The sequence below is a fragment of the Etheostoma cragini genome, chromosome 20, assembly GCF_013103735.1.
Source record: "Etheostoma cragini isolate CJK2018 chromosome 20, CSU_Ecrag_1.0, whole genome shotgun sequence".
Classification (NCBI taxonomy): Eukaryota; Metazoa; Chordata; class Actinopteri; order Perciformes; family Percidae; genus Etheostoma; species Etheostoma cragini.
Window position 1 is genome coordinate 538462 of NC_048426.1, and position 22703 is coordinate 561164.

Below are 22703 nucleotides of genomic sequence, written 5' to 3' on the forward strand. Positions count from 1 at the left end.
CCCCCGTGCCCTGCTGCTCGAGCTGCCAGTCAAACGCGGTTTTATGTGAATTTCAAAAGAAGATGCTTTCTGATAATAGGAAGAGCCTCTGAGCCCAAATCAGCCCAAACCGTGACCTAGACCTTGAGAGACGGTTGTCATTCACCCTGTTTCAGAGCTGTCAGTTTGAGAACGGCTTACATTACAGAGGATGACACTGAAGAAATGGAAATCCATTTCTTTTTTGGCAGTATGCAACATTAAGCCCTGCTCCTCAGAAATAAGTCTATCATTATTAATATTGAAACATCATTTGTGGCTGGAAAATTAAGGATTGGAGGGAATGACAACTCACTTCAGTTGGTTTGGCATTTGTGAAATATAAACATTGATTACAGCTGCTCACATTTTTTTTTTATGCCAAATTGGCCAGTCAAGCTTCTGTACGCTGTAATTACAAGGGAAGTCACAACTGTGTCATTTCATTTGACAGCTCAATACATGTTTTACACTCTCTGCTTGTCTTACTACTTATATTTATATTTTTCATCAACTGAAAAATATGCTTTTGTCTTCTTCGGCACTTCTTTGTTCAGTTCATCTTTTTGTCCTTTTATGGATCGTGAGGTTTTGTTTTAAAACGCTCCCTTACGTTGTGTTTAAATTCTGAACAAGATTAAGAGTCTCCCGCCATGCCAGGGGCTCTGTGAAGTTGTACTTAACCTAACATTATTAATCAAATGCTAACAAGCTGATGCTAAGCAGGTGTAATGCTGACCATGTTCATCATTTTAGTTTTGTCTGTCAGCATGCTAACGTTTGCTAATTAGCACTTAACTCAAATTACAGCTGAGGCTAATGGGAATGTCATCAGTATTGCAGGTACTTGGAACCAAAAACCAAATACTGGACAAATCCAAATTTATATTTTGACCTGATGATGACCCTAGGTGAAAGGATAAGAGATCACAAAGTAAATACAATTCATCCTGATCAGGATAAAAATGTGTTTGGAAAAATGTCTGGCAATCTTTGTGGAGACATCTCACTCCAAATCACAAATGTAAACCTCATGGTGGCGCTATAGGAAAAATCATGGAATCACCAAAGTCACCAAAGTCAGTAAGATTAATCATCTGGTGACCATGAGTCTCTGTACCAAATTTTAATGGCAATCTGTCCGACATTTATTGAGATATTTCAGTCTGAACCGACGACCCATAGAGCCATGCTGCTCAATCCTAACCTTGATAACGGCATCACCCAGACTATTTTGAGCCATTTACTTTAACATTTTCCATTACAGAAGTTAATTAACTTATTGTATTAATTTATTCTTGTTATGCTTTAAGAGCTTTAGATGGACTGTTCTCCTCTTGATGGACTGAAACTCAACAGCAGATGACACACAAAACAGAAAATAACTACACATGACCTGCATTTGGAGTTCAGCCATTAGGTGAAAGCAGATAGGACTCCATATGGACAACCTCATTCTTGTTACCCCTGATCCTCCACTTTAGCAGGAATGTGGCACCGCTGTCAGATTGGCTTTGATCTAAAAAAAAAAATCTTTTTTTTATTTATCCAGGGCACGGTTTTATAGAGCATACCAAGTGTGTTCTTTCTAACACCCTGGGTCATATTCAGCATCCATATTTGGAAAACTCGAATTCTCGGACTGCAGCTGCAAAGTGAGAGTCTCCAGGAGACTTTTTAGAGTTTTGTTCATTAGCATTTTAGGATCTGAGTTTTTTTTTGAAATGTTGAAATTTGCATGGCAATGTTTGTAGTTTTTTTGAATGGATGTAAAACCAGAAATAAGGAATAAAGGTTATATTCATGTTTGAGTTTCTAGATAGGCCTACATTCCTTTGATATTTATGAATTGTGAATATTGGCCACCACTGCTGAGATGCAGGTTCATATGTAGCAGTGCACACACCCAAAAACAACATCAAACATGGGCCCTTGCAAAAAAAATCACAGTATTGGCCTTTAAAGACTGTGTTGAAAAATGATACTGTATTACTATGTAGCTGGTAGCACATCCAGCACTCACTCATCCTGAGAAACCTGAGAAGGCGGCATTTTTCTGGGTTGAGAATTCATTTTGTTGTTATGTAAACATGGGTAACCCACGTGAACCCTGATTTTTCTAGTTTGAACAGCAACAAAACCATCTGATGTTCTACCCTCCTCCCTACCCAACCCCACCCACCACACACACACACACAAACACACACACAAAGGGAGGGAGAATCCAGTCGGCGAAAAGTCAGGCATGATAATGTGGATTCCCCAGATGATGTGTGTGTGTATGTGTGTGTGGAACCAGACTCCAGTCTTGGCCCACAGTAATACGATCAGGCTGTCTGGGCCTGACAGGCCTCTCTCAGGGTGGCCCATCTGGCCAGCGCCCAGGCCACGGTGACGGCGCCAGCCACCGGCTCCACTGTGCGGGGACCCATCTGTGATCCTGTGTGGTATCGAACATTACACTGCCAGGCCTGTCCTGATCTGCACATGGGTCCACTGGTGTGTGTGTGTTCTGCAGATGGGATATTGGGTCAAATAATGGCAGCAAATCACTCTCAGGGATTGTTTTAACCAGCCTGAGGTGTCCAGATGGGTAGGATTTACAGCGGCAATACGTTTCAGTCAGATAGTGCCAAGTGAGTTCTCTGATGCAAGAAAGCACAATTTTGGTCAAATTCACTCAGAATCCGCACACTGTAAACACTTTTAGGTGGTTCAACTTGAAGACATAAGCTTCCATAATGCCTTAAAAGTGTAAGTTAACTGAACTTAATAATAATAATAAGGTTAAAGTTGTCTAATGTGTTGCGGGGTGACCTCTAGTTCAACCAGTAGAGTGTTAATCGAGACCTTGGCAGTGGTTAGGGTTGAACTCCAACCCAGGACCCTGTCATCCCCCTCCCTCCCCTGTCATTCTCTAGCTGCTCTATCACAAATAAAATAAGATCCCCAAAAAACACATTTTAGATACTGTCACTGTCACCCACTGACAAACATTACCGACCGATTTGCTTTGCATTTACGTATCTATGTTTATGTCTTTAAACTACAAAAAAAGAAAGATCCTCTCAAACACTGCATGCTAAAGAGTCTGCTAATACGCGGATCATGTTTCTTTAAAATCTTAATATGATGAGTTGAGTAAATTATTTCTAGTCAAAAGACTTCAAGTCAGAAGAACGCATGTTAATAAGTTCTAGAGTGGCCTGAAAAATAAAAGGAAAATAACCAGCTGAATTTCCAGCTGAATTTACTCAAAATGAACAAAACATTTCGTATTGACATTAAGTTAGGATTAATTCCTACATAATGTTTTACAGTGCAGTTTTCAGAAATGCGCTTATTTGCTTTCTGGCAAAAAACAACAAAAGGGTTGAAAAAGCAAACAGTTTCTGTACCAACAATAGTTCATTTTTTACTCTTTGTTTTTGAAGATAACACCTTAAATAGTGAGCTTTGGACGTGCAGTTAGATGGGTTTGTTCCTTATTAGAATTACTACATCTGAGGGCAAAGTCTGATCAATGGCAGCCACACTTGTATATTCACCTGTCATTATTACTTGTGTTACATCATTGCTTATGTTGCAACACAAAACAGACATGATCCAAAGTATCCTCGACACTCCAAACTCAAACAGCTAGTACAAACTGAGATCGGGACTTTCATCCAGCCATGGAAGCAGCCAACCCCTCTTATGCGGTTTCTGTTGCCTATAGGTGTATAGTTTCTTTGTAATTCAGTTTCAGCAAACTGAATACGAGATGAGGGAATGCAGACACGACAGCAGCTCCACAGCTGAAAGATCACAAGAGACAGCCGAGCATGAACTAATATAGGACACATCTGCCTCTGAAGTCTAATGGTCTGTGAGGCACAAGTACATGCAGATTACTGTAGCAGTAGAGCACTAACAGGACTGTACTCAGTGAGTAAAGAATTTTAGTACAGAGCAAACACAGTATGCTATTTACAGTACATCAGTGTCAATCGGTTTAAGAAATAAATGCTGTGGCATGAACAGCAGCTCTGGGGATGGAAGTGTCAGTCTGTTAGTCAGTCGGCCATCACTCTGGTCCAGACTCAAATATCTCAACAACTACTGAATGGATTGACATGGAGTGTTGTACAGATAGTCATAGTGGCTAGAGGATAAATCCTTATGACTTGGGTGATGTCTGATTTTTCCTCTAGTGCCACCAGCAGGTCAAAGGTTTCATTTCTCCAATGGAAAATCACAACACTGATGTGATGGATTGGCCCAAATCTTTGTACAGACTTCTGGGTTTTCCAGAGGATGAATCCAAAGACTTTGGTAATCCACCATGATATATGCATATTTGTTTTGAGTGTAATGAAATGAGACAGACAGAAAATGGGATGCTGTATCTCAACGGGCTATCCTTTCAATAACTACAAATTCATGTTCCTCTCGGGATGGATTGTAATCCCTTATCCTCCCATCTAGCAGCATCATCAGGTCCACATTTCTATTTGTCCAATGCTACTGACTTTCCCATCAGCCTCAGCTGTACCGTTAAGTGAAACAGTACTAGGAAATGTTAGCATGCTGACACACTAAACAAAGGCAGAAAACATGGTAATCGTTACCAGCTACACATCAGCATATTAGCACACATGTTAGTATGCCGACATTCGCATTCAACTCAAAGTACCGCTGTGTCTGAGAACAGCCCCACTGATGGTTTCTCTGCTGATTCCTAACAATAACTTCATTACCATACAGCTAGCAGTGAGTTAGCTTGCAAGCTGCTTTAAACATGATCAATTATTGAAAACTTCAGCATATTTCTATGCTCTTTTCTTGAAATCAGAACGATGGGATCTCACAAGGGTACATTGTAAGATAAATTAGCTGCTTCCTATCGAACCTTTTACCTTTCAAATTTCACCACTTTACAGCCCATTAAGCTCCATATTACTGCATACATTTTAGACATGGGTGGCCACAGTGGCAATTTCAGCCATGGCAGTGCTAGTGCATTATGCCCCAACCATAAAGTAGATGGATAGAAATAACCAATGCATGTGCATCTACATATCAGCATTGTTTTAGTAAAGGTTATTTCTACCAGGCAAAAAGTCTACAAGTAGACTTCAATCGCCTCGCGGTCCACTTGCCTGGCCGCCCAGTTTGAAAGCTCGACATGGTGCGTGGGACAACGGCAGCTCTCAAAAGCATTGTGGTAATCAGGGCCGATGGAATTTTCCCTGCATCATTAAAAAGGGATTGGTTTGTTCACTGCGTTCATGGGAAGTGCCGTTAGTTAACCCAACAAAGGTACTCTGGCTGTGGACCCCCAGAGATGAAGGGCATCGCAGGGGCTCAGCGAATCCACCTCTAATCCTCTCGGCCCCATTGTACCAATACACTCCAGACACTTTGACCACTTCCCACTCTAATCTCTGCAGATTTGGTTGAGTTAAACAAGTTTCTGATCCGTGGGCCCACAACTTCCCTCCTCCTCCTCCTCTTCCTCCTCGGCTTTCCCCCGTGTTCGACGAGTTTAGTTACAGCGGAGTTTTAGTTCCTTATTCAACAGTAAAAACTTGTTTGTTGACTACTTGTTGAGCTGTCACAAGTTGAAAACCCCTTCCTTCAAATTAATTAGGAGATTGACAGAAAAATGGTTTATAGATGAAAAGTAATTTATCAAGCAAATGGTGAACTTCTCCAATGTGAATATGTGCTGCTCTTCCTTACCATGTTTGGACTTGGGAATCAGACGGCACAAGCAATTTTAAAACACTGGACTTTAGGAAATTATAATGTTTCTCTTTTTCCTGTCATTTTGTCTAGTGGCAGCCTCAGTTAAATCAGAACAAACAAGCAGAGATAATTTGGTTAAGAAACTGTTACAGAGGATGGCAGGGAGCCCTTCTGATAAGGGCTCATCAATATGTAATCACTGTTCTCCTGAATGTTTGTTTAAACATAAAAAATTGATCTGGGGACTTAAATATTGAATGAAACAATGCTATAAAACAGGAAAGAGCTGCAAATCCTCACATAGAAAAATCCGGAACCAGGGAATGTTTGGCATCACAACAAAGAACCGACAATTTAAATAGTCGCTGATTGATTTTCTGTCCATCGACTAATTGATTAAAAGACTATTTGTTTCAGGAAGTAAAGATATATAATGTCTTCACTAGCTCTGTAGACATTCATTTAAATTGTTGTCAGTTGCAAATGGATGTTGTGTTTATGTGTTTATGTGTGTACTAGGAGGAGGGGGTGGAGGAGGGGGGTAAGTAGTAGCAGAGAGCTGGTGGTCATGACAAAGCACTTGACAGCCCAAAAGACGCCCCCTAATTTCATCTTGACCTTGGCTTGTTAAGCGTTCCCCATTTCTGCTGGTGATGGTGACACGTGTCTGGAGTTAGGTTGACTCTAGGAGCAGAAGGTGTGTGAGTGTGTGTGTGTGCAGATGGACGGACCGTTAGGGATGCGGCATTTATTCCCAAGAGAGGAGGCAGAGGTCAGGGATCAAAGCCCCAACTGACTCCCCACCCAGCTCTGTGTCTGGGGGACGTACACGGATCCAGAACGAAGCGCTGCTCCGACCGGCCGCATTATACAGTTTGCGCAATTAATGCAGCGACAGGAATGGAGGGGGTCCGCAGGAGCGGGGGGGGGCTGTTTGTGTCTGTGAGTGTGCATGGAGGGGAGTGTTGCATGTGTGTGAACACACACACACACACACACCCACACATGCGCGGTAGAGTCTAGAGAGGTCTTTTAATTAGGGGATTTGTTAATTTTCTATTCAACTTGACAGTGATGAATGGGGGAGCAGTGGCTGCCCATCTCAGCCTCGACTGTTGGGCAGACAGAGCATCCTAGGAGGCCTCAGGGTGTGATCATCACACTCCGTAATCGTATTCACACGTGAAGATTGTTAACCCTTTGGAAGCCAGAGTCACTGCATTAACTGGAGCTGGAAAAAACCAAAACCCTACCAGATGTGACGCACACTCTGTTTGGAGGCCAGATAGGACGGAGACGTAAACAGAGTGAAACAATGGTCACACATTGTGAGAACAAGGCTGCCATTTGGCTGCAACGGAAGTAGCTCTTTGACTTCTAATTGTTATCGTGGCTAGTTTTAGCTTATCGTGCTCTCCTTTTACGTGTCCTTAAGTGCCTAGAATTTACAATACTTTCATAAAACATCTGAGAACTGTCATTTAATAAACTACAATCAAAATAAACTACAGTGCCCAGTACGATAGAGCTCTATGAAGAATAAGATATATCATATACTTGTCCGTAGCATTAATTCATTGTTGGTGTTAAGGTTTTTCATTGGAACAATAACAAAAGTAGAACAGACTCATCTTTCCATTTAAACCATTTAATGTCCTATACCTATAGGGTCAAAGTATTTCTGATATGTAGTTTATTAGGCACACCAAGCTAAAACTTGTGCAGTCTAACACAACAGTCCTGCAGTAAATCTTCCCTTAACAGTAATTATACTGTTCAGTTTTTGTTGAAACTGTGTGAGATGTGTATCATTCAACTGTATCATCTTTTTGATATTGTATTATATTGAAATGGGGTTTTAATATGTTGTCCATCACATTTTTATCAATGAGGGTATGGGCCAAATAATAGAAACATCTCTCGGTATAATGCAATACAATGGACAACACAGCAGCACAAACTCAACCTCAGAAACGGCCATCGAGTTGAATGGTGTTTAAAACTGTTGATTTATTGCAGGACTGTTTCAGCTAGGTGTTCCTAAGAAACTGGACACTTAGTGTTTGACCACCTAACCACCATAAAGCTGCATTTAGTTAACTCTGGCCCCTTTTAAATCTTAATTAAAACTCTTCCGTTTCCCTGTGTCCTGACTCATTTATTTGATTTTCTCCTGTGTACTTTAGTTTCCTTTATTACATTGTGCGCTATTTATTACTGCACAGTCACCACACTGAAACTGTTCTCTGTTTATATTTTGTCTATTTGTATCTTATCTTAATCTGCTGACATTATTAAATCTTTGTGCTTTAACCCTACTATTCCATACAAGCAGGGTTTGAATTGCTGTCTGTGTTTTAGAGGTGCCAGCCCGTGCCATATAAATCCAATTAAACTTGCCTTGACTCCTGTTTTCATGTTTTCATGTTTTCATTCCTTCAGTAAGATTAGCTTCCGCCCTTTGTCAAGTGATGGGACGCTGAACAAAACTCTGAATTTCATATTGCTTATCAATACTTTCTTTGTTGCTGCCAAACACGTTTTGCATCAAGAGTAATACAGGCTCCCTAAAGCACTCGAGCCACATGTCATATTGGCCCCAGTGCAATTTATCTATTGTGATTTGGCAGCCATTCATCTTTTAAATGCTCTCTCATGATTTCCTTTGTGCATGCAGAGCTGGAGGTGACCTTGAAAATGGACCGTGTGGTGTATCCTGATCATAATTTATTCTCACATACAAGAAACTGTCTCACTTACAGTTTTTCTGCATGCTTTGTCCCATCTACACAATCCCTGGGAACTTCTATAGCAGCAGCAATTGTATGCTCTTTTCAAAGATCAATTTGAATGTTAATTCACGATTTTAACATTTAAGATCATATTCAATCCTTTTGGAACACCAAATACAGGTCTCTTACTTCAAAACTATGGATTTAAGTTTTTATGTATGTTTGCCTATAACACTGAATCACAGGATCTTTTTCAAAGACTTACTTTAGGTCTGTGAATGACTGATATTGATTTATTTCATTAATGAAAACTTCCCCAGTGGTGGCAAACTGGATCTTAGCTTGAATTTTAATATAGAAGACATCCATCCAAAGGACTTTTGTCTCAACTTTGACTGCCTTTAATATTTCACTTGAGTGTCTGACAAAAATAGTAACATAGTCATTGTGCCAGCAGTCAGGTCAGTTATCAAGCTCTTTTTTGGGGAGTCTCTGTCTTACTAAGCTTTAACTTGCGCGCTCATACTCACACACACACACACACACACACGCGGCACACTCCGTTTTAATGCATATTAATGAAGTTAAACGGCCCGCTGTGGAGAGGAGACAATGGAGCAGAGGAGGGCTGGTTGTGAGCACAAAGCCGAGGACTCAGGGGAAGCAGAACAGGTGCAGGGAGCACACGGCAGCTTCACGTGGAACAACTCACTATAGGTTCATCAGTGCGGGAAGGGATCTGTCAAAGTGGGCAAATGCAAGACCTATCCTTTAAAGGATAGATTCACATATTTTCAAGTCTGTTTTAAAACAATACTCCAAACCGTTCTCACTCCAAACTCGTAAAATACGGACGTTTGGACAGTGGCTGTCAGCGTCTAAAGGGACAAAAAGGGCGTCCTGCAGCATGTTTGTGGAGCGTACTGGGGAGAGCAGCAGCTACACAGGGTTTAGCAAGCAGTATGTAAGGCTGAAATGCTGTGCGAGGAGGTTGGTGGGGGTGGTGGGTGGTAAAATACAGGACTTTCACCCGGGAGACCGGGGTTTGTCTCCGGCGTGGCACCTAAAGTCACTTTCCTTTTTTAACTGTATTGTCACACTGTATTCATTCCCCCTCTAACTACAAGCCATGAAGAGATACATTTTTAATGTAGGACAGATGGTACAAAATCTTCAGAAATATGTGTACCCATCCTGTAGACCTCTCCATAATCTCGAAACTCGTTATAATCTAGAGTGAAGGCCAATGGCTCCCAACTTTTAGTGGCGTGTGACACCCTAAAACAAAGCAGTGTCTATGTGACCCCTCGTCAGGTCGTCTATGAGTTGTGATATGTGACTTCTTCTTTTTTAGATTGTTTTATCAAAATAGTGTTTAGAGTCCTGAAGCGGTGGAATGATCTGGTGATTTACAAGAAAAAAGCAAATGATAGGGGAAACAAGATGTGTCTGACATATTATGGGGGTGAGAAACTGGTGAGAAAGGAATTGTTCCTAGGTATGCTGCATTTGCTTCTATCCAAACTTATCTGCAAACACCAAGCGGCACACATTGTCTTTAATGTTAGGGGAAGCAGAAATAGCCTGCAAAAAACGTATTTTATCAGTATCGTGCCAAGTTATCCAAAGCTCTTTAAAGGGCAACCCCAATGATTTCACAGAAGAATATCATGGTTAGTACTTAGTCTGTGAAAACAGTTTCTAATGTTTTCTGTTGCTCTAAAAGCATTGTCGGGTCTGAGAAAACCCCCCTGATGATGTAATGAAGGCTTTCTGAGCTTAGCTTAGACCGATATCTGACTCTAAAGCATGTGTTTAGGGTGAGAGGCAATGAGAAAAATGTAGGATCCCGTGTTTTCTTGTAGCTTGAGACGGACTATGGACAAACAGCCAAGGAGTCGTGGCCTCTGCTGCATTGATTGACTATTCTTTTTAAAATCTGTTTTTCAAGGCTCCTGACTTCATGGGAGTGTAACACACTGGCTGTAAATTGAATAATAGTTGTTTTCTAAGTACACATCAAAAATCACAAAACTCACTGACCAAATGTGTGTCAACATCGCACAAATGCAGCTACGGGGTCTATTTAACGGTGGAAAACCACCTAACAACACCACGGGTGTCAAGGCAAAATATATTTTCTTTTAGTTCTCTCTTAAAAACCACCAACACAAGATCAAAATACATCAAAAATGCAGTTTCTCTCAACCAACAGGATAACCAGTTATCTTGCAACACAAAGAGACTCTTTCTGTGATAACAGTCACATCCTGGGAGGGAAACAGATTTTTCTCAGCTCCGTAACTCCCTGCTCTGCTGTGTAGACCCTCCTATGGGGCCAGAGAGATAATCAACTTGAACCAAACCACGCCTCCCTTTTTTATTCGGGGGGGCTTTATCAGCGCCTACATGTTGACTGCTCTGCATTCTAGACCCAGCGAGAGAAGAGAGTAGATCACCTCCACACACCATCCATGCTGACGCCATCGAACGCCTATTCGCCACTGTGGACATTAAACTCTGCAGCTCAGACAGCATGGATTTCCTCGACAGCGGCTACCTGGACGCGCGGTCTCCCTATGATAACACCTTCAATTTCTGGAACGACTACCTCGGCCTGTCGACACTTGTCGCCAAAAGTAAAATCAACATCCCTTCCTGCAGCCCCAACTCTATAACCGAGTCCCTTAAAGCGACCCTGGGCTTGGAGGACGATTCCCCAGTGTGCTCCTGCGTAATTGGGCACGGCCGGGACAGCGACGGACCCCTGGACTGCTGCTGCGCGGCCCCGGGCTCCCCGCCGATCTCCATCTATGATCTCAAGGAGCGCCTCTCGCACCTCGGGCCGTTTGAACACCTTGCTGGTGATTCGCCCCCCTACAGGGCAAGCTTCGCCGGCCTCGACCTGCTCTCCATGGACAGAAGGCGCAAACAGACTCAGAGGGGCAAGCCGGAACCGAAGGTGTGCGTCTTCTGTCGGAATAACGGCGCCCCGGAGGAAGTTTACGGAACCCACATCCTGAAGACAGCGGACGGCAGGGTCCTGTGCCCCATCCTCCGGGCGTACACCTGTCCCCTCTGCAGTGCTAACGGCGACAATGCGCACACCATCAAGTACTGCCCGCTTTCCAGAGACCAGGCGAGCCAGAGAGTGGCGAAGGGAGGCCGACCGATGGGGAAAAGGCTGAAAATCTTCTAAGCGACGAGATGAAGGAAGTTTGAGTTGCACTGTAAATTGTATGTGAGACATGTTTGCCCCATTTCATGCACAAAACAAGTCTGGAGAGAAAGATTTAAAGAAAAGAAAAAAAAAAGATATAGAAGAAGATTTTATTGATTTTTTTTGTATGTCATGTATTTCGTCATCCTGTCCCTCTATGGGCACATAGTTTACACCCCTCCCCAGCACTCTGAAGGACTTGGTGATATAAAATGAACCAAAGTACTGTACAGATCGACCTGTGAATGACCACCTTCATGCTGTAATCAGAAGTTGGTGTGTTTCAAGAAGCACAGTGCCAGTGCAAAGAGCCCTGGGTTTTTATGAGATGCCAACATAAATGAATATGCAGCACTCCTGAAATGAGATGAATGTTTAGTTCCATAGTTCATCGGCCCCGGATGTAAGAAGTCTGACAGGCCATGCAAGATATATTCTTCTTTATATCGAGCACAGTTATTTTCTGAGAGAAATGTTTTGTACCAAAGGAATACACTTTTGTATTGAAACCTAGCCTAATGGTAATTTCTGCATTGTTTATATGTTGGATGTCTTATATTCTTCCTGTGATTTTATGTGGATATAGTATTTTGCAGATTTAAACTGAATGTAAAACAGTGGATCTGGCACGCAGTTCACCTACATGTTCTCCAAGAAGCTCCAAGCTGTATCATTTCAGTTTAATGTTCAAAAATACAGACGCGGAAATGATTTTGTTTGTTTTTTTCACGTGGAAATATATTCCTGCAATTCTTGTAAATGTATTAAAGGGGTGAACAATTTTAGCAATGCAAAGCCTGACATTCCAAAGTTTTTATCTGTCAATAGAAATGTTTTATGTACTTATTTTTACCTTATGTATCATTGGGAAATATATTCACTGTACATGACTCTAAATAAACTTGTAATTTGCATTTTCCTTTGACTATATGGGACTGCAACTGATTTTAACATACCGTCAATCACTCGCCTATCAGCAGCAATAACATGACTCAATATATGTGTTTTTTTGGTTAAGATTATTTTGTCACACATGACTAAAGAAGCATTTTCACAAGACAGTTGGAATAGCTGTGTGAAATAGTCACACTGATATGTGATGCAAATACGCCACCTAGTGTTCAAAACCTTTAATGACAATCCCCTTTTGCACTGGGTTATTTAATAAAATGGATCAATAGGAAATGAGTGTGTAAATGAATGAGACCTGAGCCAAGACCATTCATAATTCATGATGGATTGGTTTTAGCAATGTGAGAGAAAATCAGGAAGTTCTTTTAAAGTCAGCTCTGATGATAAACGTATAATGTGTGTTACGTCACATATCTGGGACTGACAACTTGTGAAAACCCTTCAATGCCAGACATTAAAAACAGCTCCTGGTACCCTAAAGTCCAGGCATGTTAGCGTGTTGATAAGTCTGTAATTTAGTTCTTTATAGATCATGTTTACATGCAACGTTATCTCAGTTATCAAAAATAAAACTTTAGTATTAAGAGATAGGCCAACAAGAAACACAGTAAAAGATTTCCCTTTTTTATGAGTATTCTCAGGTCTTATTGGGGAGAGATTCTTCTTTCTGTGCAGAGAAAAACAGCTGGTGGGCTTATATTGTTAAATGTGTAACAAAAGCTCTAGATGAAACTTTTCCAAATGAGATCTGTGGATTCCTGTGAGTAACCGTGTCACATTTGGACTAAAGCACTGCCGCTAAGTGGTTTTGAGAGCCATCTGCTCTGGTGCTGTGGGCACGAAAAATCTTGTTCACTCACTATTTGAGTGAACTACAGCTTATAGCTAAAATACTAAGAAACAATACACAGTTAAATGGGCCAAAAATGAGGTGAGTGTTTTTACGGAACCCAAGTACTCATGTTAAATGATGTTTTAAGCCATCATTAGTCCGGCAGTGTGTGTCTGGACATGACGTCATCTATCTACTGGGCCTTCTGACAGACAACACTGTTCTGTAACGCTGACTGCACGTACCTTTAAATCCTCCAAGTTATATTCAAGTTATGAAAGCCTCTGGATGTAAGATTAGGCTTTTTTTTCACAGTGCTGTGAGCACAACAGAGCAAATGTTATTAGGTTTATCTGCAGTTGAGTAAAGGGCTGGATACATGTTCAAATGTACATATCAACTATAAAATAGATGCATTTATGAACTATAGTTAAGGTGGAGAGAATCATTTTTATTGTCTTTTTGGCTGAACTGTCCCTTTAAATGTTGAGCAATCAATTGACCTCTTTTAGCAAAAACCGCAATAACGTAAATGGAATTTAGCGCACCTCCCTCTACAAAAGCCTCTGGAAGTAACTGACACAATAATGTCACCATTTTTGCAATAATTGAACTAACTGGATCAGATCGCTTTACTTTGGCAGGTATTAAGGTTTCAGTTTGGGAACAAAAACTGATGGAGGATATGCCTGGCTAAATGGTGTCACCTACTGGCAAAATAATCCTGCTTTCTTATTTGCTTTTCAGGCTTGGCAGCTGTGTGGTAGAACTTCAGAGGATGCCAAGGTTTTCTTCCCAAGACTCCTCTTCTATCAAATCGAATAAAGCATGGGGCTTTATTCCCCCAAACGCTTTAAGGCTTGCTTGCGTTTATCAGGGTGGAACTTTTGATGTAGTCCCTGTGTAGTCATTCTCAGAGTTAAAGATAATACTACCAAATCAACACTGCTGATAAATTATGTTGAATTAGTGCTAAAAAAATAGTTTACCTTCACTGTTTTTTTAAAAGAGACTGTCTTGTGTGCCACCAAAAATGTGTCCTTGTGCAGAGATCCTAATTGATTCCTGTATTAGAACATCAGCGTCTTTTTTCAAACAAATAGGCGACTAGGGGGGATTTAAAGGCACCCTCTGAGTCATCATGGGTATTAAGCAGGAGGAGTGTTTCCCTGTGTCAGCACATATAGATTTGTCCTCGGTAGTGTCTCCAACACACATCAGGCCAGGACATCAGTGACTCATCAATTTATAATCTATATAGATCATTCAGATTAATCTAAAGATATTCTGGGAATAAGAGCAGTATATAGAGCATGGGAACGAGGTATCTATCTTATAAAGGACATTTATAGCAATACAGGAAGCAATGGAGAGAGGAGGTGGTGAAAAAGAAAAGTGCATAAGAAGAAATTATGAGTTTTTCTTTAAATATATGTAAAGTATAAAGCAACTAAACAAAGCACCAGCCCTCTGTTTAATGGTTAATTAGCAGGAAAGATTCTTGATATCTGTGCATGTTGGCTAATGTGGGATTATTCATCAATATCATACTGCATATCATTCAGGCAAAGCAGTGGGCAATCTGTGTGGTAATTAATTTATTGTTATCCAATAACATGAACCCTTTAGTATCTGTCTGTTAAAGTATATGCCCCTTTAAGCACTATGTATTTGCTTTCTTTAAATGAGTTGTGAAAAAGACTTTGTTTCAAGTCATTATCACAAGGTCTGCCCCAGTTTTAATGTGGATGTGTTCATTGATTGTGAGATGAGAGGGAATGAAGTTGAGTATAAAGTGCCTCCAGAAATGTATAGAGTAATGAGAGTTATTGATTGCGAGGCTATCTTTAGGGCAGATTAAAAGAGAACCTGCTCTACCACGTCTAGCCTGCCTGCTGAGGCTGAGAGTGAGTCTGAAAACCAACCTCCTCTCTTCTCACTGCAGCAGCCTGCTATTGGCCTGGTGGATGCTGACAGCACTGATGTTTCTCTGTGGTGGAGGGGGGGGGGGCAGCCTCTCTCTATAAAAGCCAGGGATCTGCAGCATCACTGAGCTGGTGCAGTGCAAAACGCCCACTCATCATCACCGATGGTGTGCAGAACAAGGGGGACATAAAAAAAAAAACCTTCTGAAACTAAAAAAAAATCCTTTTTCTTAAACAAAACTAAAAAATCCACAACAAAAAATTCATCATGAGCTACGACACCTTCTTCTCCTACCGCCGCCCTTGGGACAGCTACAGAGGCTCCCAAACCACCACCAAATCCTCGATGTCTTCCTCCCTCTACTCTTCTCCTCGAGCTCCTCCGTCTGGGAAGAGGATCCAGAGGCTGGCCTCTTCTTCCCTGCCAGACCGGTCTGAGCGGATGGACCTGGCTCACGCCAGCTCCCTCAACACAGAGCTGCTGGGCGTGCGCTCCCAGGAGAAGGAGCAGCTGGTGGACCTGAACGACCGCTTTGCCACCTACATCGAGAAGGTGAGGCACCTGGAGCTGCAGAACCGGGCCCTGCTGGCAGAGCTGGAGGCGCTGAGGAGGCGACAGAGTGAGCCGTCCGCTCTGCAGACGCTCTATGAGGGGCAGTCACGGAGTCTGAGGGCCATGATTGACTCGGAGAATGGCGAGAAGATGCGGATGGAGGCGGAGAGAGACTACCTGCATGACATGTATGAGCAGATGAAGGAACGCTTTGAGGAGGAGGCGGGGCGGCGCGTGGATGCTGAGGAGGCCCTGCAGAGGGCCAGGGAGAAGGCCAGCGCTGCCCTGCTCTCCAACTGTGACGCCGAGGCCACCGTGGTGTCTCTCTGTGATGAGATGGTGTTCCTGAAGAAAGTCTTTGCAGAGGAGCAAGCGGAGCTGCAGGCCCAGCTGCAGGTGGCCAACATCAGCGTGGACGTGGAGGTGTCCCGTCCTGACCTCTCCACCGCCCTGCGGGACATCAGGGCACAGTACGAGCGGCTGGCAAACAAGAACATGCAAACCGCCGAAGAATGGTACAAGGGCAAGTTTGCAAGTGTGGCGGAGATGGCGAGCAAAAATAACGAGGCCGTGCACGCCATCCGGGAGGAGACCATGGAGTACCGGAGACTGCTCCAGTCCCGCTCCTCTGAGATTGAATCTCTCCGGAACGTCATTGACTCCCTGAACAAGCAGCTGAAGGATCTGGAGGAGATGCAGGACAAAGAGGTGGCAAAGTACCAGGTGAATGAGGGATATTTGGATCCTGATCCGCATGAATATTCACCCAGTAGGGGGATGTGAACCAGCCTGTGGTTTCTGGTCTGGTTATCTTCCCATTTGTGCTTGGTAATGACATGAGAGGTGTTCTCTGATAGGAGCAATCTTCTTCACCCACAGGGAAAAGGGGCAGGTAAAGACAGAAAGATGAGGCACGTAAAGAGTCCTCAAGGTTGGACACAGATATAAGAAAGAATAATATTAGTATACATCAATCAGCACTCTATGTGCAGAAAGTAGAGAAAAAGCAGGAAGAAGCTTCTTTTTGCGACAAGATGTAAGTAGATTCTCTGCTGCAGCTACACCCTCCCCACACATTAGTGCTCAGCATGAAATGATGGCAGACTCTCGGCAAAGGTAAAAATCTGCAAGGTTGATCTGAATGAAGTGAGAGAGCACAGCGTAGCTACACACTAAAATAACATCAGGGATTTATCTGTTAGATGTTATGTTACCACTTTCCAACCATTTCCAATTCATTGTTGAAGTAGATCTCTTCAAGCAAAACCAAACTAAAATAAAATGTGTGTAAAAGTTCCTCCTTGATCCTTGTGTCTAGCATCACTGACATCAATGATATTTGATAATGAATGACTGTTTATCTGCATTCATAGATGAGGATAAGTGAGCTGGAGCGGGATATCACCGACGCCAAGCAGGAGATGGCGCGCTACCTGAGAGATTACCAAGACCTTCTCAACGTTAAGATGGCGCTGGACATCGAAATAGCTGCGTACAGGTGAGATCTGGCCTTAGTCTCCACTAATGCTGGACATTTAGTTCATCTTAAACATATATGTATGACTATTTTAAAAAAGACCTTGTTTTTCAATCGCACCTGACCGAAATGACAAATATACAGTTAATGAATGTATCACACTTTTTCCGTAAATAAACACAAAACAAATGCACAGTAAGCTGAAGCATAACCGGTTTTCTTTTCCTTTTAGGAAACTCCTGGAGGGAGAAGAGATCCGTCTGGCTCACCCTTCCCTTTCCATTCTTAACTAAAACCTAAAGGCCACCGGCCTGGCATCAACCAGGATACTTCATTCCCCTTCTTTCCTGCCCTGCCCTGCCCTGAACATCACCCCCCTCTCTCTCTCTCACTCCCTTCCTTCCTTTCTCCCTCCTTCTCTCTCTCATTTCTTTAACGATATCAACTCTGTTATCCCCCCCAAATACTCTACTACTCCTCCCAAATCACAATCCGAAGCTCATCCTTCTCAAGACAGATGCGCCCTTGTGAAAAGCAAGAGGTCCACCAGAAGTCCCCCTTCTTCTACACACGTTCTGACACCACACAACACCACAGGAGATGGCCAACTGGAAAACGCAGAGTGGCTGCACTGCATTAGTTGTAGGCTAAGTCAGACAGCAGTATTGTTTTGGCTGAGTTCCTCTCTGTCACACACGTTAAGGTCCAAGCAGCAGAGTTCCCATTTGATTCTTGTGAACCCTCGTTGTGCAAACATTTGACCAATTGTTTGTGAAGGAGGACAAATACCCCATTCATCTCTTGATGCTTGGACTTTATCTGTGTTTGAACTGATGCAAGAAACCTGCAGCATTATTGACCGGGAACTCTCCCAATCGATCATGCATTGTCCTGCACCCCTGGCTCTCCAGCAGTCAGTGAAACAGTAACCTTAAAAGAATTCTTTTCACTATATGAAAGACTCATTGTTGTCTTTTTTAGTTATTCTTCCTCTGCATTTACACTGTATACTACTACAAATGCTACAAGTCGAGTTGGTTTAAAAACCATAGGGAGTTTGGGTCTCTTCTATTTTGCCGATAATTTAAATTTCTAATACGACTGTGTCTTTTCTTGCATAAGCGTCTGGACATGTAAATGCCGTGGAAGACTAACCGTTACTGGCTTCTCCGTATATATCCATGCAGTGTGTCTCACAGCTTATCTGCATTCGATTTTTTTGTTTTTTTTCTGTGAGTTCATTCAAAGCTAAACAATTTAACTGAAAGAGAAGTGCAGGAGCTCCTTGTTGTTTGTCTGCTGATGTTAGATCTAAATGGTGCTTTACATCTGTGAAACTAAAACGTTTGCACCATCAAGCTCGGTGTACCTGTGACGGCCGGCAACAAGCTGAATAAACATTTAACTGACCTGCAAATCTATTCACATCTCCGGTTTTCATTTGACACTTTTTTAGGATGTTTAGGGCATTACAACGGGTTATAGAGATAAGGCAAAACAGAATGATTTGTCTTTGTTTTGTCTTGTTTTAGAGCAATCAGAAAAGACTTTTTGCATATCCAAATAAGGTGAATATTTCACTCATAAGTCTAAGGTGCAATGAATTTATAGAAATTGATATAGTAATGGTTAATAGTGAAAAGCTAAAGGGACATTCCATCGGTGACTTGGCAGGCTGAATCTTACGCTGCTGAGAATGGTGAATATTTTCCACGTATGATTCTTCATTTGTAAGTTGTCCAAGTTTCGAGAAAAACTGTGTAACAATGGCTAAACACGTCTCTTCACCCTGCTAAAATGTCTCCCTACTTACAGTTCTCAATGTCACAATGAACAGCACTGCACCATTTCCCATCATCCCGTGTTCCTGGCATCCTGACTGTAGCTGTAATGTGGTGCCTTGTCTCAGCAGGATCATCCGTCACCAGGCTGCCACCTGGCCTCCCACTGAACCCTGAAGAAACACACATGAAAATGCAGTTTTCACTTTTTTTTTTACTGTATATTGTGAGTGTTAAACAATGGCTCAGCATACAAAACATTAAGTGTTTTCAAGAGCCAGTTGGTCTCTGCTTTAGTTAATCATAATTTACAGATTCAAATTAATAATACAAAATGTAATCAATAAAATAATGATAAGGTATATAGGTAAAGGTAATGTAAATCTGTATTGGTCCACAAGGTACCCAGCAGTAAACTTATTAGCCCCACCTTTACCAGCTGCAACATTTAATTTTAAGTGATGTGACGTTATTCATGAGTGTATCAGTAATAATCCAATATAATATGAAATGGGCCTTTCTGCTTCTGCAGGAATGATTTTGGTACATAAAGATGGTTTATACTTGTATACTATTACTTATGTACCTTACTTACTGCAAATGCACATGGCAGAGTAACCGTTTATAATGTACCTGGCAGCTGGACAATTGTTGAGCTAATTAAGCTAACTAGCTACTTACCTTCGTAGCTAGTTATCTGCCACTATAGTAGTTCAGTGACTCGACGTATTATTACCCTAACACCGTTGTAGGAGAACTCATTTGTAGCCATATACAGTTAAATAAATATGTATATGCTTGTATCCCTAATGAGTACAGACCAAGTGGATATTTTATAGGTCAAAACATTTTCTGCAACCTACCTACAGATGGCGGTAGAGGCTAGACAACGTCTAGCTAGCTAGCTAAGTTACGTTGCAAACTACTTCCTTTGGTGAAAGGACGCCAAAATGGCTGCCACCCTCTGTCGATAACATACACCATATCTGTCTCAATGTTAACTTTCAAATGCTTTGATTAACGGTTTCACAGAGCGAGTAATATTCTTCACCTGTAGCCACATTTCGACGCCACCATGTTCCAGGTAATCGGCGGGAGGAGCATCCAGGGGGCCCGGCTCCTCGCACCCAGGAGCGCCGTGCTCGTGGAAGCTGTCCGGGGAAGAAAGTCCCGCACAGACCCGGTGGCCAAGTCTAAAGAGGGGCGAATAAAAGTTCCTCCCCCGGTCGACCCGGTGGAGATGGTCATCCTCAAGGAGAGATACACGGAGTACCAGATGATGATGAGTGCGCTTCGGTACGTTAAATCACCACTGTCAGTAACCGTGACATGTCGCGGACGTCAACAGGTCACCAGGTCACAAAATCGGTGTCCACTGCTGTGTTGGAAAGTGTTTACCAAACTTTCCACGTTAATTTATTCTCAAAATAAAATTTGTTATACCCTCAACCTCCATGCAATAAATGTGTCAATATTTGAATTCCAAATATGTGCTCTGTCATAGTTGCCATTATCAATGGGGAATCTGAAAAAGGTTTTAAATGTGCATGCCCTAATTTGAATCAACAGTGTTATTTTGATTAAGAACTAGCAGAGAGAGAGCGAGAGAGAGAGACTATGAATAGTAGTGCAAGCGTCCCAAGTATGGTTGAAATTGTAACAGTGATAATCTGCAGACATTTTATACATAACATACTCTGCAAAGTATTACAACAATCAATTTAGTTTCCATTAAATTAAACAGCATGATTTACCAAATAACTGATGTTTCCTGAATTTACAGAAAATTAATATGCAACAATTTTGATAATCCGCTAATTGTGATTTTTAAGCAAAAATGCAGATTTCACTTTTTGTAGCTTTTCAAATGTGAAACATTGGATAGTAAAGAGAAAGTATTTTGCTTTTGGACTGTTGGTCCATCAAGACAAGCAGTTTTAATATTTAAACTTAGGGTCTGGGAATTTATGATGCTCCTTATTTCTGACATAGTCAAACATCATGTTTTCAGAGTTGTGACTTATTGTGTGCTTGAAGTTGGTACTATCCATTTTGACACCACATGTATATTTTAACATTGCAACTGGTTTATTTTTAAAATATTGGGAATTGTAGTCATGCCCTTCTTTGAACAACAAGTGTCTACTGATTCAGCAGGAAGACGTCCTTTTGAATAGATGTGGTTCTCTCCTCTGTGTTTGTCAGGCTGGAGTTTAAGGAGGAGGTTCTTCGGAAGAAGTACGAGGAGGAGACGGGCTCCCTGGCGGAGGAGAGGGCGAGGCAGGAGGCGGAGGAGCATCGCGCCCTCATGGCCTTTAACAACCAGGAGAACCTCCGCATGCTCAAACTCCGGTGAAAACAAACTCAAAATTACAACACGAGTAAAAAAAGAAACTCCTTCAAAGATACGATCAACCATGTCTAGTTTCCATCTGTGTGCTTAAAAAATGATTTAGTGCTATTTCCAAAAGTAAAAGCTCTTTTTCTCCTCTGTATCTTTCAGGATATTGAGGATCCAGAAAGAAAAGGAGGAAGCTGAGCGCAAGCAGGTAGAAGCTGCCATTCAGCGTGAACGAGAGCAGCAGGAATCTATCAAAGAAAAAGAAAGGGACATTTTAAAATTGCAGGTATGGTTTGTTTTTCCTTCTTATAAATGTTGAATTGTTTTACAAAGAAGTGGATATTTGAAAGCATGCATCAAAATAGCTTCCTGGTTATATTCCTAAACTAAATGATCTTACAAATGTGAGTTTTTACTTTCTATCTCTTTTAGGAGGAGGCAAAGAACTTCATCACGTTGGAGAACTTGGATCAGCGTATAGAAGAAGCTCTGGACAATCCAAAGAATTACAACTTTGCCATTGACAAAGAAGGGAGAGTTGTTAAACAGACAATGCTGCAGTAAAACACCAGAGCGACCAGTTATGTGTCTCAGAAGATGAAGAAAGACGAATGAACATCATTCAGGACTGGGATCAGAGTTGGAATCAGATATTCTTTAAGTAAACACAGAAAACATTAAGCATGAGAAAACCAAGAAATATCGGACTTTTTCATTAGCAGATCATTAGTAGATGGAAGTGACTGTTGATGGAAAGCTTCATCACCCGCCTTTGTTTATTCCTGATCTGAGTGCTGTATGTTACTGTAACATTTTCTTTTATCATTACTGTCTTCTCAGGATATGTGATGTATGTTAAATAAATTAATGTTCACTGAATTAGTCCGAATCTTGTTTTCAACAATAGAATAAAAAAAGGAGAGCTTTATTTTTTTATTTTTTTTACTTAACTAAAATTAGAATCAATTTTTTCCAGTGCACTTACTCAGCCTCCAAAACTAAATAACTAGAAAACTGTCTAAGCCGCAACAGTGATGCTGGTTTTGTTTTAACCATGTAAGTCTGTGTGTTGTCATGGTAAAATGTGGTCCTGGAGACGCCTACTATGGCGAAAACTACCAACGAGGCAGTTTTGTGTACTTTGCTAGGTGTTTATATGTCGGCGGCCAGAGTTTGACAAAG

At 41.8% G+C, this 22703-nt stretch overlaps 4 protein-coding genes across 4 annotated transcripts in view; all 4 read left to right on the forward strand.

Annotated features, from left to right (window-relative positions):
* The window catches only part of si:dkey-33c12.4 (uncharacterized protein LOC560112 homolog), a 26282-nt gene extending 22290 nt beyond the window's left edge, over positions 1-3992 (forward strand). The window contains exon 20 of the mRNA XM_034858250.1: positions 3980-3992. The gene's annotated coding sequence lies outside the window, so the exon portion shown is untranslated. The remainder of the gene's footprint in view (positions 1-3979) is intronic.
* Positions 3993-10862: 6870 nt separating this feature from the next.
* LOC117935777 (nanos homolog 1-like) lies at positions 10863-12618 on the forward strand. Its single transcript, XM_034858258.1, has one exon. It carries the CDS (start codon positions 11017-11019, stop codon positions 11677-11679), a length of 663 nt encoding a protein of 220 aa, XP_034714149.1. The 5' UTR covers positions 10863-11016; the 3' UTR covers positions 11680-12618.
* Positions 12619-15483: 2865 nt separating this feature from the next.
* Positions 15484-18818, forward strand: si:dkey-33c12.3 (uncharacterized protein LOC335380 homolog). The gene is made up of 3 exons (XM_034858255.1): positions 15484-16645; positions 17296-17420; positions 17632-18818. Exons 1-3 carry the CDS (start codon positions 15638-15640, stop codon positions 17690-17692), a joined length of 1194 nt encoding a protein of 397 aa, XP_034714146.1. The 5' UTR covers positions 15484-15637; the 3' UTR covers positions 17693-18818.
* Positions 18819-20093: 1275 nt separating this feature from the next.
* Positions 20094-22398, forward strand: mrps26 (mitochondrial ribosomal protein S26). The gene is made up of 4 exons (XM_034858259.1): positions 20094-20476; positions 21386-21532; positions 21684-21807; positions 21954-22398. The coding sequence occupies exons 1-4, from the start codon at positions 20256-20258 to the stop codon at positions 22083-22085; spliced, it is 624 nt and encodes a 207-aa protein (XP_034714150.1). The 5' UTR covers positions 20094-20255; the 3' UTR covers positions 22086-22398.
* Positions 22399-22703: the final 305 nt, after the last annotated feature.

Bases quoted from the DNA above. Each gene is read 5' to 3' on its own strand.
- LOC117935777 (XM_034858258.1), top strand. From the start codon at position 11,017: ATGGATTTCCTCGACAGCGGCTACCTGGACGCGCGGTCTCCCTATGAT.
- si:dkey-33c12.3 (XM_034858255.1), top strand. From the start codon at position 15,638: ATGAGCTACGACACCTTCTTCTCCTACCGCCGCCCTTGGGACAGCTAC. The intron at 16,646-17,295 runs GTGAATGAGGGA...CTGCATTCATAG, and splicing joins AAGAGGTGGCAAAGTACCAG to ATGAGGATAAGTGAGCTGGA. The intron at 17,421-17,631 runs GTGAGATCTGGC...TTTTCCTTTTAG, and splicing joins ATCGAAATAGCTGCGTACAG to GAAACTCCTGGAGGGAGAAG.
- mrps26 (XM_034858259.1), top strand. From the start codon at position 20,256: ATGTTCCAGGTAATCGGCGGGAGGAGCATCCAGGGGGCCCGGCTCCTC. The intron at 21,533-21,683 runs GTGAAAACAAAC...TGTATCTTTCAG, and splicing joins CTCCGCATGCTCAAACTCCG to GATATTGAGGATCCAGAAAG. The intron at 21,808-21,953 runs GTATGGTTTGTT...TATCTCTTTTAG, and splicing joins GGGACATTTTAAAATTGCAG to GAGGAGGCAAAGAACTTCAT.